The following is a 13,220-nucleotide window of genomic DNA, read 5'->3' as shown; positions in this document are numbered from 1 at the left end:
AGAGAGAGAGGAAGAAGTGGCAAGAGAGAAAAGGATGTGAGAAATGAAGAGAGCAAGCTGCACAATTCCACCAACACAGAGATTTTTCATGGGTCCCATGCAATGATTATAATAGGAGTGTAGGTAATTCTGTTCTTGGACAAAGCTTTTCCAGTACAGTGTCCTATCTGTTTCATCAGTCCTTACCATGTATAAAACACGTGGTATTTCTAGTACTAAGAGGGTGGATGATTATAGGAAGAGAAACCACACCAGTGATTTTCCTCTGACCACTGCAGGAATGTTTGATAAGTAGGGTAGGATTTGGAGTACTTTGAGAGCTGCATGTTATTTAATTGTCAACCTCTGATTGATAAATACTGGCAAGAGCTTATCAGATGCAACATTGTTAGACAGGAAGGTTTGCCCAGTGGTCAGGGTACCACTATGAACTTGGGACACCTGGGTTCAAATTCCTTGCTCCACCACAGAATTCTTGGAGTATCCTGGGCAAGTTATTGTGTGCCTCAATTCCCCATCTGTAAAATGGGGAGAATAGCACTAGCCTCTCTCAAAGGGCTGTTGTGAGATTAAATATCATGAGGTGCTCATATACCTCGCTAATGGGGCCCATGTAAAGTGCCGTGGTCTTCTCTCCAGAGCCTCACCACTAAGAAATGGTCTCTCTACTGGATGATATCTGTAGTATCAAGCCTTTTCCTGTGGGAAGAGGCATAGAGGTGTCTGCCATAGGACACCATCTTGAGCAACTTCTCCTCATGCATTTATGCTTTAAAAAAAAACCAAGAAACTCTTCTTTGCAATTGAAGGCCCCATTATTTCAGACTCGCATTTTTCATTCAGCTTTATACAAAAGGAAACAGAGTGGGATTTCCAGGGGCTCAGCAGTGCACACAGTTTGGGCCAGATTTTTAGAAGAGAGTTCAGCTCCCACTTAAATTCCTCAACAAGGGCCTAATGAGATTCTCAAAAGAATTCTACACCCAGGAGCTGCCAATGTGGGACATATGGCCAGATGGTCAGTAGCTTGCTGAGCACTTTTGAAAATCTGGCCACTTACTATGATGCTTAAGCAGGAGCTGAGCTCATTTAAAAACATGGCCTCATTTGTAAACACTGAGCAACTGAATATCTGGTCCAGAGCATGTATAACTACAGATCCCTCCCTAGTATGTTGTTGACATTCTAATGCATAAACTTCAATTCTCAAAGCACCAATTCCTACAGCTGGGCCAAATCCTGAGGACTTTTCCAAGGCTTACCCTATCCTCACCCAGATGATCTTCCAACCAGTTTGAGCCTGAGATCATCTGCCTGCTGCTGTACCCTACAAAATTAAATATTCTCACCTCCTTCATATAATCCAGCACTTATACATCGAAACATTTTTCACAGGAAATATTTCATTAAAGAAAACCACATTATTTTTCTCCTCATTCGATTTCCTTATGCAAACACAGAGCCTTTTCAAGAGCATCTGCATTCAGCTGGAAGTGAAGTTTCACCATTTGCACTAGTGAACATGACACATGCAGTGGGGAAGGTGGCAGGCTAATCATAATTAGCAGAAAAAGACCAGGAGGCACAACAGTTGAATGGGGATGCAAGGAACATAAATTCATTATGTCCATCCTCAGATAAGCCAACAAATATTAATCATAAAGGGAATTATCATCTTTGGTCATGTCTGGAATGATGCCTCAAATGGGTTCCAGTATACAACACAGCCTCCTTGCCCCAGTCATTTCTTGCTCCTCTCATTTCTATGCCGTTCTCTAGGTATGCAATACCCTTCTTGTCCCATTTCCCCAAGCCACTATTCTCTCTGCAGTCAAGCCCTTGCTAAAGTTTCCCTCCACAAGAAGCAAACAAACAAGAATTAAGAGCAACAATTGTTTAAAGCTCTACAAGTTATTCCTTTCTTGGGGTTTTCCATCATGTTCCATTTTCTGTTTTATGCCATGATCCTACAAAGGCACATCTTTTTCATGATATATGTGAGGAATCTCACTGATGCCAAGTTAAGCACACATTAAAATCTCTGCAGAATTACCACCTCAGATTGCAATAGGACCCTAATATTTGCGTTTTATATAAAACACTGTTGGTGCTTAAATAAATAGATAGTAAATTTCACTAGCATGTCAACATTTCCTTCTGAATTAGGCTTAAAAGGCACAGGCCCATAGTGTCTCAACCTGTGCGCATGCATTAGGATTCTTATAGTGAATCTATCCTTTCCCAATGGCAAGAGAAGAGGAGATAAAATTCTGGATAGGTATTATTTAATGTGACTGGTTTAGTATGTATAATTGAAAATGACAAATGCCTTGGGATTTCACCCCAGTGAAAGGCACAGCAGCATAATACAGATGATTATCTTCTATCTGAACAGGTGGATTTGTTTGTCAACTGATGAAATGTGGTTAGACTCCAAAGAGAATGTGTAAAAGTGGTACTGTGGGGTTCTAAGTCAGTTATGTCTCAACGTTTTCCACATCAGCTGTGCTCAGTTTACAATGAAAATATATATAAAACTGCCGCCTTGCAAACTTGCCCTGAGATTCATAAGTCAAGTTGGGTTCTTCCCTTCTCAGACATCACTGTATGTTGTGCAGGCCAAATGAAGCCTTTATTTACTATCATGTGACCCCAGAATCTTAAAATTATTCCCCTTGTGACACTTAAGCAGTCCTGTGTGCCTTCAATGGGCTAAGGAGGGACATGGATCAGAGTTCATGTTGTACTCCCTCTATCACCACGAGCCCGGTCAAGCTAATGCTTCAACCAATGGACCAAGTTTGGTGATGAATCCCGGTCACATGCCACCCAAGGCACATTGTGCATAAGCTAAGAAGAAAAATGGGATAAGATCATCTACCTCACTGGAACTCCGGGAACATCTTTCTTGAAGATGCACAAGAACGAATAGACTCAAGTTCACTCACTGATAGCTGCATTACCATTGCATGGCTAACAGGAGTAAAAAGCAGTGAAGTCTTGGTTTTGTCACCAAAGAAAGCAGAAAGGTCTCTTACATGGTGGGGCAGACCTGATGAGGCTATTTTTACATAAGAACTTAAACTTATCTTTAAAAATAAGATTCTTTACTCTTTACAGAGGTTTTTGCTAGGCAGAATTAGGTTGGTTATTAAAGGTTAATTTCATTCATAAGAACATAGGAACAGCCATACTGGGTCAGACCAAAGGTCCATCTAGCCCAGTATCCTGTCATTTGACAGTGACCAATGCCAGGTGCCTCAGAGAGAATTAATAGAACAAGTCATCATCATGTGATCCATCCCTTGCAGCTCATTCACAGCTTCTGGCAAACAAAGGCTAGGGACACCATCCCTGCTAACAGCAGATGATGACCCTATCCCTCCATGAACTTATTCCTGCATAGAAATCCTGCACTAGGCCTGCATATATCACTTATTTTTCAGAGGGGTAGCCATATTAGTCTGGATCTGTAAAAGCAGCAAAGAATCCTGTAGCACCTTATAGACTAACAGATGTTTTGGAGCATGAGCTGGCTGACGAAGTGGGTATTCACCCATGAAAGCTCATGCTCCAAAACGTCTGTTAGTCTATAAGGTGCCACAGGATTCTTTGCTGCTTTTGTATCACTTATGTTATGTCCAATAGATTGCCTATTTCCAGGGCTAAAATGCAACTTAACTGGCACACAGGCCTTGTGTTAAGTATCTGCACAGGGCGTGAGGCGCAGTAGGTGAAGAAACTTCTGCTAGAAGTGGGTTTTTTGTTTGGTTTTGTTTTTTGTAGCAAGGTTCCAGCTCAAAATATATTTGCATGGGACATGTTACGTGTATCATAATACAGTGTGGCTGATCAAATTGCCTTTTCACTGTAGAGGTGTGAACAGTAGCGTACAAATGAGAGAGATGAAGTATGTACACACACAGGTGCACACTGCAAATGCCAAAGGAAGCTAGCTGCAGCCTGCTAACAGAGTGGTATGAGCCAAAATTATAAGCCTCGGCAGACAGCTAAATGGAACACTTTGGGCCAGGTGTAACCAATTATATGCCACTGATCCCAGTGGAGTTGCACCCATTTATAACAGGTTTGAATTTGACTCTATATTTGTAAAACTAGAGGTAATTCTCCTTGTTTCACTTAAACAAACAAACAAACAAAGACCATTTTGAAAATGTGGCTGTGCAATTTACTTCCCTATTTGCAAGATACGTTTCTGATTCTGTACATCACTTAAGAATATGCACTGCTTTTAGAGTGACCAGAAAGCAACTGTGAAAATTCAGGACAGGGGGCGGGTGGTAATAGGAGTCTATATAAGAAGACGACCCAAAAATCGGGACTGTCTCTATAAAATCGGGCCATCTGTCACCCTAACTACTTTAAGCATATGCATAGTCCTGCTGAAGTCAATGCATCTCCTGATCTGCTTCATTGCTCTGCTACATTAGGGCCTAAATGAGTACCCAGGTGCCATGTGTCAGTGCCAGTTATGTATGAGCAAATATGGAATCTTTATCTGTAGTTTGGCTGGATGTGTCTAATTATGGGCTCCATACAGCAAAAGCAACAAGTGACCCTGCAGAGCCTATACAGCCCTAGCCCAGGCTTGGAAATCATCTACTGACTCCCAGTGTTAGAACATGCCAGCACATTCCTCAAGTTATAATGCAATGAGATAGTTAATTCAGCATTTCCTTCCTGCAACACACACATATTTTCAAGTGTGGAGATGGTTGCTTTTGCTTCTGAGGGTTTTTGGAGGCAGACAAAGATTTACAGAAAAAAAACAGTAAAATCAATATAAAAAGTTAAGCAACTTCAATGTGTCCTTAAAAATAGTAGCACTTTATTATGAGAACTTGACCTTCTTTTTCCTCTCAATCTTTCTTCTTTGTGAAAGCTGAACTTGAGCACAAGGAATGAGCCAGTCAGACCTGTGGGAAATGACAGCCCAGAGTTATGACTCTCTCTCCTTTACAAAATATGAGTCCTTTCAGAAGTATATCTGCCTGAGTATTTAATTATTAATAATATATTCCATTCCCATTTCCCCCCAATTATGAAATCTTTTATTGCTTAAGATACTATGATTTTTATTTCCAATTTATAAGTACTGCAGGGTGCATATCCACCCTTTTACAAGTGGAACCTGGTAGCTATGGAGACGAAGAATGTTCAATCCAAGCTGAGGACAGTATTTCAGCAGGGACTTATGGATGCTACATGTGTCTTCAATGATCAGGTGCTTTAATGTCTCCCTGAGTCTTCTGTACTAAAACAACTAATGTTCAGTAAGTTGTTGTGCAAATACAGGGCCAGATTGCCAGTAACGGTAAAATGAAGTAGCTCTATGGATTTCAATGTAGCGTCACTGATTAACATCAGCTGATTATCAGGCCCATAAACTACATGGTCTATCTTGCAAACATTCACGTGCTTTACTCACATGAGCAGAAGCACCAAAGCAAATTCACCTGAAGTCAGAGAGTAGCGCTCCCTGGCACTAGGTGCTACATAGGCAATAACAAAAAGGCAGCCCCTGCCCCAAACAATTTACAATCCAAGTATAAGACGAGAGATGATAGCGACAAAAAGAGATGTAAGAAACAGAGAGATAGAGCCCATGAAAACAGCAAGACATTAATGATCAGCAGGAAAAGCAGCAGCTGCTACACACCAGTTGCCCAGCCATTGTCTGGTGTGTTATTGGCATCACAACACAGGTGAGCTTTAAGGAGAGATTGAGATTAGAACTGTTCACATGAACAAAGGTTATTAATGTCTTTGGAAGAGCATGACCAATGTGATTAACTGCGGTCAACCCTTTGGATGGCTGAAATAACAAGTCTCATCATGAATGTAGGGCAAGATTTTCAGCCTAGCTTCACTGAAGTTAATGGATCTACACCAATTTACATCAGCTAGAGTCTGGCCTGTTGATAGTTCCTCTACCAAACTGACCGTGGATTCTCCTGTGACATTGTCCTCTTTAATACTCTTCAAGACTGGATTGCTATTTAGTGGTTAAAAATATCACTCATCCAACTAAGCAGGAAAAGCTGGCTAACATTTTCCCTCTTGGCCTTGTAAGCCGTGACTTCCATTTAAATGGTCCTCAATATACAGGGTCAAATTCTGCTCCCATTTATATACGTTCAAATCAGAACTAACTAGTTATTCCAGATTTGCAATGGTGTAACAGAACAGAATTCAGCCCAAAGAGCATAATATTCATAAAGGTCCTACCCTATCTTATATCCAAAGGGAAAACTATAGGTCAGATCCAGAATCTGATCCAATATATCTACACTTTTCCAGTGCACACATTTAGGACTCAGAATATTCTCTAGTACCTAAAACACAAAAATGGTTTCCAGGAATTACAGCGCCAGATCCTCAGCTGATAAAAATGCATGTAGTTCTACTGTAGGCAGTATAGCTGCATTGACTTACAGGAGCTGAAAATCTAGCTCACTATGTGAGACTGCATTTAAAGAGAGTGCAAATGTTGCAGTTAAATGCATTTGTATAAAATGTCATTACTGTTTATATGCATCTGAATGTCTATAGTTTGATTATCAGTTATAAAAGCCTTCTAAATGCAGGATAAGATTTGAAAATGTGTTGTCAAAATGTCAATATGTTGCATTTGCCATCTTTTATAACAAACACTGGAAAGGCAAATGATTTTAAAATCTTGCTTAAATTATTTTTCTTAGCAAAGCAATCAGTTGTATCAACCAGATACTAAAACAATGTATTGTAGGCAGGTGACCTCTGTTTGGTTTATAGCAGCCTCACCATGGCCTGACATTCTCTCAGCCTTTAATTTTGCGTTAAGATCAACTTCAGCATGAAGAAATTATGCCATATAAGCCCTGTGTTAATTGCCAGAGAAGACCCACACCTTTCAATTTCTATGCCATGATTTCACACCAGTATAATTTATTTTCAAACCTAAAACGACTTCAGACTTATAGCATCTGCTATGCACTAATGCCTTTATAGTAATTCCTTTGATTTCAGTAGGCTTTGAATCAGGCCTTAGAGGTACCTAATTCTCCTCTGAGTTACTCTGGTGTAAATAAAAATGAATGTCACTGAAGTTAATGGAACTACACTGCTATAAAACCTGTGAGAGAACAGAATTAGACCTTGTGAGTCAAATTGCACTCCTAGTGACCCCAGTGCAAACCCAGAGTATTTCCACTGACTTCAGTCGTTTTCCACTGGTGTTGCTGACAGCAGAATTTGCACTTGCTTTCTCAATTAATTTTGATGGCAATGATGGATATAACAGGTCATTCATTTTCAGCTGGGATGTTGCTCTAAGAAAAATAACCATGAATCACAGCCTTTCACTTTTTCTCATCAGCGTCTTTTAGGCCAACATGCTCCAAAAGCAAGTAGTGATTTTGGATGCCCAACTTGAGACACAATAAAGCGATGCTATTTTCAGGAAGTGCAGAATAACTAGCCTCTAAAAATCAGGCCCTTGGAAAGTGTCTCCAGTTGGTCACCAGAATCACTATCGACTTTTAAAAATACTTGGCCTTAATCTTTAAACATGTGTGGTTGCCAAAGAGACTGGCCAAACTCTATTCTGATTTCAACCTGACCCACTGACATCAGTGGAAATATGAGGGATGTGAATCAGGCACAACACACACTTAACATTTCCTGTTCAGGTCTCCACAACAACAATGGTCCGCCATTGTTTTAATACCAGTAGAATGCACACAACATTAAGTTACCAAGTATTAGTTGCTAATAGGACACACTGTAATTGCCTAAATCTTTTTTACCAAGTATAAAGGAGCAGTGGTGATCAAAAGCAATGCCCCTTTTTATTTATCCCTGTTCAAATAATTACAGAAAATATCTATGACAGCTCAAATTTAAGCTGACAAAGTTTAAGAACATAGGACACAGACGATGGCTATTCCTGCCTGTATCTACCAAACGCTCAGAACCAAAGTGACAACTGGCGTAAGAGGGTAGAACTCTCTTGACCACAATTGAGGTGTATCCACTGAAAGTTTACAGCAAAAATAGCAGGCTCTTGCAAATGTATCTTTTGACTTGGGTCTTTTTCATGACCCCAGTTCAGCAAAGCACATAAGCAAGTGCTTAAATCCATCAGTATTCAGCAAAGGAGTGCTTAACTATAATGGTGCCATTGTGCTTATATGGTCTGCTGCATCAGGGACCAAATGTGGAAATGTTAGTAACAAGTTTAAACAGCATCATCTTTATGAGTCCATTTTTGTGATGTGATCTGGCATAAACTCGGATATAAACACTTTTTTAGTCCATGCACTAGTCCATCTGCCCTGTCAAATAGCAGGTGCCTTAATCCCCTCCAAATTAGGGAATGACTCCCGTAAAGCCAATAGAGTTACACCAGTGTAAAATCGGTACATGCAAGAGGAGAATCGGGCCTCAGATGCCTTTAATATGGCTGTTTATTCCAACTTAATCTCACCCTTGAATGAACTTCTTTCAAGTTTAAACTATTGAAAATAGCCACCGTCACTTCCCTGATTGTTGTAATTTAATTAAATAACCTTTCACACTGGGCAAAGCCAAAAGAAAAAAGGCTCATTAATCTTTCTAGTGATTAGAAACACCTCAAGAGCTTCAAACATTTACCTCTCCTTCTCAGCAGCTGAAATGGTTTTAGGAGGATCATGGTTCATACCTCACATTCCCTGGAGCCAGAGATGGTATATGTGCAGGGCCCAGATCCATTAACTGATACATCCATGGTCTCAGAGTTTGTCGGCTTGTAGTCCACGTAATACTCCTGTAAAGGGGAGTTCATTTGCCTTTCGGACTCTCTGGCCTTTTTCCTGCGCCTCTTCATGAGAGAGTGTTGCTGCAGTTGTTTCATGCTGGCTGGGTACCGCTTCCAAGACACATAGATAACCAATAAAATCATAGCCACTGAAAGAAAGAGGGCGACACTCCCAGCAATGATTTTATGAAAGGAAACATGCTCATACTCTGGTTCTGCTCCAGGTGTTGGTAAGTCTGGAGAAGGAGTGGGCATCACAGAGGTCATTTGATTGTTTTCCAGTTTGGAAATCGTAGGTTTGGGGACAAAGAGAGGTCTCTGGGGAGTTTTAGGTGGCTGGTATGATCTTTCAGTGACCACAACCTGGATTTCGGCACAGATATTATATGTTTCCACAGCATCGCTCACCTTTTCGCCCTGGATTTGCTTAGGGCCCGCGCATATCATAGTGCTTTCTTTATTTCCCTTGAAATTCTTAAGCCAAGTAACAAGAGGGCAAATGCTTCGAGTACATTCCCACATATTTCCGGACAGAGTGATGGATATTAGTGAGATCCATGCATTGACAGTCTCCTGAGAGATGTTGGTGAGTTTGTTGGAATCCAAGTTCAGCTTTTGTAGGTTGGGCAGGCATTTGAAGGTCCCAGGTTCTATCCCAGTGATGTCATTCCCCGATAAATCCAAGTTGTGCAAGGAACTCCATGTCCATGTTAGCCCTTGGTTAATAGACCGGATCCTATTCCATTGCAAATAAATAGAGCGGAGGTTGAAGAGGCGTGGAAAGTGGGCAAAGTTGATCTTCGAAAACTGATTGTGCTCCAAGTGGAGCTCTGTTAGCTTCAAGAGGCCAGCAAAAGCATTACGGGATAAACTCCGCAGACGGTTGTAGCCCAAATCCAGAAAATCGAGATTTCGGCAATCTTGAAAAACTCTGATTGGCACAGTTTTCAATGAGTTTGACCGCAAGTGCAAGATCAAGAGTTTGCGAAGGCCCTTAAATTGCTCAGATTGCAACACCTGTAACTTGTTGTAAGAAAGGTCCAGATTGCGGAGATTGGGGACCGAGTGAAACGTTTTGTTGTGCAGATGGGTAATTTTGTTGGAGCTCAGAATTAATTCCTTCAGCCGACGGATCCCCTGAAACGCATCCTCATCTACGGAGCTGATGTAATTATGATCAAGATAAAGCCATATGAGCTGATTTAGACCTGCAAACTGATTTGATTTAAGCTTCTGGATGCTGTTGTACCGTAGCGATAAGCCTTGAGACCCTCCAGAAATATTCTGAGGGATATCTCTGAATGCATGTGATTCACAGTACACAATTTTGCCATCACATCTGCAGTTCTTGGGGCAAGCTCGCTGAGCCCCTGCGAGCATAAGAAACAGCACCGTAGGCAGTAGCACTAACACCACAGTCATGCCTCTCAGCTGCTTAATTAAATGGAAACCTACAATATTAAAAAGAAGACAAATGTCCATTGTAAAGCTATTAAAATAAATCATCAGCAGATTACTAACGTCAATGGGGTTTCTGCTAAGGCATTAGTGGTAGAGAGTTGATTTGAAGACAACCTGTTTGGCTCCTCTCTTGCAATGTTTGTTGTATAAATGTCTGTTTTTTTTGAGTTCCTATCCTACCTTCCCTCACACCCCCACCGCTCTTGTTATTCAATTACTTTTGTGTGATTTATGACCCCTTCGGATGATTGGGAACCCATTTGCTAGTCACTTGTTCTCCTGTACATCAGCACTCTTCGTAGCTGGTACAGCCTTATCATTAGAAGCTGAGGCTTTAGCAATACACGTATTTGTCAAGTCACTGTGCTGAATTCACTGTACTATTGGAAAAGGAAATGAGAGACAGCTTCTGGTAGTTCAACAAGTAAAATGTTCCTCAATAAACCCAACTGCATGTAAATCTTTCATAGTCCAGTCCCAAACAATTAATATAAAATAAGAGCTACAGCAAGCAGGCCAATATATAATAAAGTTTGTCCCTTGCCTTTAACATGGTGTCTTTATTGCATAATGGAACATTAGATGTAAGCATTACCGAACAGCATTCTGAATAATACTTCTGCGACTGCATTTCAGTGACTTCTCATTTCCATACATGTAAACATAACACAAACATATATGTGTATCTATCTCATATAACGTCCATACTGGACCAAGATATCATGCTGATAGTTTCATTAACATTCATATGTCATGATAAAATGATCATGATTAAAATATATGTGCATATTTATTCATGCATAACTAACCAATATATAAATAGATAATACTATATATGGGTAGATTGTATACACTGTATGTAAATATATATACACTTATATAGGAATGTTGCCTTAAGAGCAGCAAAAACTATGAAGTTTAAAGAGTGAAACTTGAATCTGAATCCCCCTCCTCTCTGCTGCTGATTTTAATCCTTTGCACTTCAGATGTCAGACTGGTTATTCGGTAATAATGCTGTTATGTGAGCACAGTCACATTTTCTACATTGTCTGAATAATCATGAGAAGAGGTATCAGAAAATCCAACACACACACATAGGCGCGCACACTTTCTCAAAGGTTGTAATAATTTTGGGACCACCAGCTCTCTCCAGAGTTGTAATCTTACTCACAATTAGGCTGCTTTCTTCCATCAGGAGAATTTATTTCCTCTATAAATAGTGGCTTTATTATTTGTGTGCACATCTCTCTCTCTCACACACACAAAGACACACACACACACTCTCTCTCTCAAATACTGTTCTGCAGTTATTTGCTTTTATGGTCCAATTTTAAACCAAGAGGCAATCAGAGCAAGAATTCTTAATCCAAAAAGCCCCTATGTGTCTCTGCCTTTCACTTTAATGGCTAGGTTTTTAATTTAAATCCTGATCTTTCACTATTGTTTATGTGCCAACAGCAACACAGAAATATGTTTGAGCTATTATAGATTGGAGTGAGAGTGGGAGTGATAAACCTGTCACACTTGAAAAAATAAGGCTGGCAAATGACTGCTGGAAATCTAGCAGCTACGTTAGGGATATCTTTTCAGATATCCAGTGAGCCGTCTCAAAACCACCTAAAAAACAAAATCCATTACCCCTCCCCCCACCACACCCGCTCCTCACAAGCTGCAAAGTGTTAAACATCCTTCCTGACAGCCTGCGTAAGAGATCTACAGGCTTATTTAATATGAATATAAACCCAGAAGAAATCCTGTGTACTTATCTATGTATGTAGAGGTGTGTGGGTGGATTGTATAGATTGTGAATGTACTTTGCACAGTCCTTAACTCAGTGCATGCATTTAATTAATTACATATAAAAACACTGCAGGAGGAAAGAAGGGGGAAACATGATCTAAAAATATAATAGCAAGTACAGTGAGTCACCTGGCAAAGAAATGCACTGCTGCTGTTTAGATTGTTCTCCCTCTTGTAACAGCTAATAATCTGACTGAAAAATATACTGTACAGTTACAACTGTGCTAAGAAGGATTCAACAAAAGTTCACTTACCCATCCTTTTGTCATCCACAAATATGTCCCCTTTTTCTTCCTCCAGCTGATTTCTCCTCTGTCTCACTCTTGCTTTTGTGTTTTGTTTTGTTTTTTTAAATTGGTCTCATTTCTTTAAACCATTGCAACCTTCATGTCACAGCACAGCTGCCAGTCACATCACCACCATCCAGCGTGCATGCCAGTAACCCACACAAAGTTCCCTAGAGAGGACAAGCAAGAATTTTGGGGATGAGGGAAGGAAGGGATGGGGAAGGGGATGGGGGTGGGGAAGACAGGACTAGGGATGGGGGTACAGAGGAGATTGGGCGGGACCCTAAGCTCTCAGAGCCATTGTATAAGTCTGTAGAGAACCGACAGCATTAACTGGCAATCTGCATGTAAAAGCAATAGCACACCATGAAGGTAAGCCAACTTCTCTGGGAGGAATAAGAAAATCTTCGCCGGTACCTAGCATCCCTTATTCTGCTGCCTTTTGCCATTCCCAGACACAGCAATCCATCTTCCAGCTCTCCAGTTCTTGAAGCAAACAGGCCTCCTGCTCTGTATAAGACGAGCCCAGTTTAAAAGCTATGCAGGATAGGTTTATCCATTTAGCTGGTCAGGATTAAAGTGTTTTGTAGCTGTGCTGAGAGGCAGCTCTTGTCTAATTCAGAAGGCTTTCCAGAGAGTGATGATGCTCTGGAGCTTGTTGGTGCTAATGTTCTAGTTTGCGATACGCTGAGTGCCCTCCACTGGAGAAAACAGATCGCACATTAAAGGCATGAACAAGTGATCCTGTCATTGCTATGCAGACTTTCCCCTTTCAGAAAAGAAAATTAAAGACACAGATTACTTCTCCCCCCTCTTGTCCCCCACCCCATCTCCCTGCCTAAATTATTAAATGTTGATGCCATGGTTTTCTT

General features: G+C 40.7%; 1 protein-coding gene across 2 annotated transcripts in view; it reads right to left on the bottom strand.

The window, feature by feature from the left end:
* LRRTM4 (leucine rich repeat transmembrane neuronal 4) overlaps positions 1-12,999 on the bottom strand; it is a 445,641-nt gene extending 432,642 nt beyond the window's left edge. Inside the window, exons 1-2 of one of the 2 annotated variants that reach the window (XM_030552007.1) lie at positions 12,316-12,999; positions 8,705-10,251 (exon numbers count right to left, since the gene is read on the bottom strand). In XM_030552007.1, the coding sequence (XP_030407867.1) occupies positions 8,705-10,251; positions 12,316-12,319 (1,551 nt within the window). In that variant the 5' untranslated portion in view covers positions 12,320-12,999. Of the gene's footprint in view, positions 1-8,655; positions 10,252-12,315 lie in introns of both variants that reach the window. The other variant, XM_030552009.1, reaches the window with a different exon arrangement.
* Between the last annotated feature and the right edge of the window lie 221 nt (positions 13,000-13,220).

This window comes from Gopherus evgoodei, chromosome 2 (genome assembly GCF_007399415.2).
Source record: "Gopherus evgoodei ecotype Sinaloan lineage chromosome 2, rGopEvg1_v1.p, whole genome shotgun sequence".
NCBI classification, from domain to species: Eukaryota; Metazoa; Chordata; order Testudines; family Testudinidae; genus Gopherus; species Gopherus evgoodei.
This window is presented reverse-complemented; position numbering and strand designations above follow the sequence as displayed.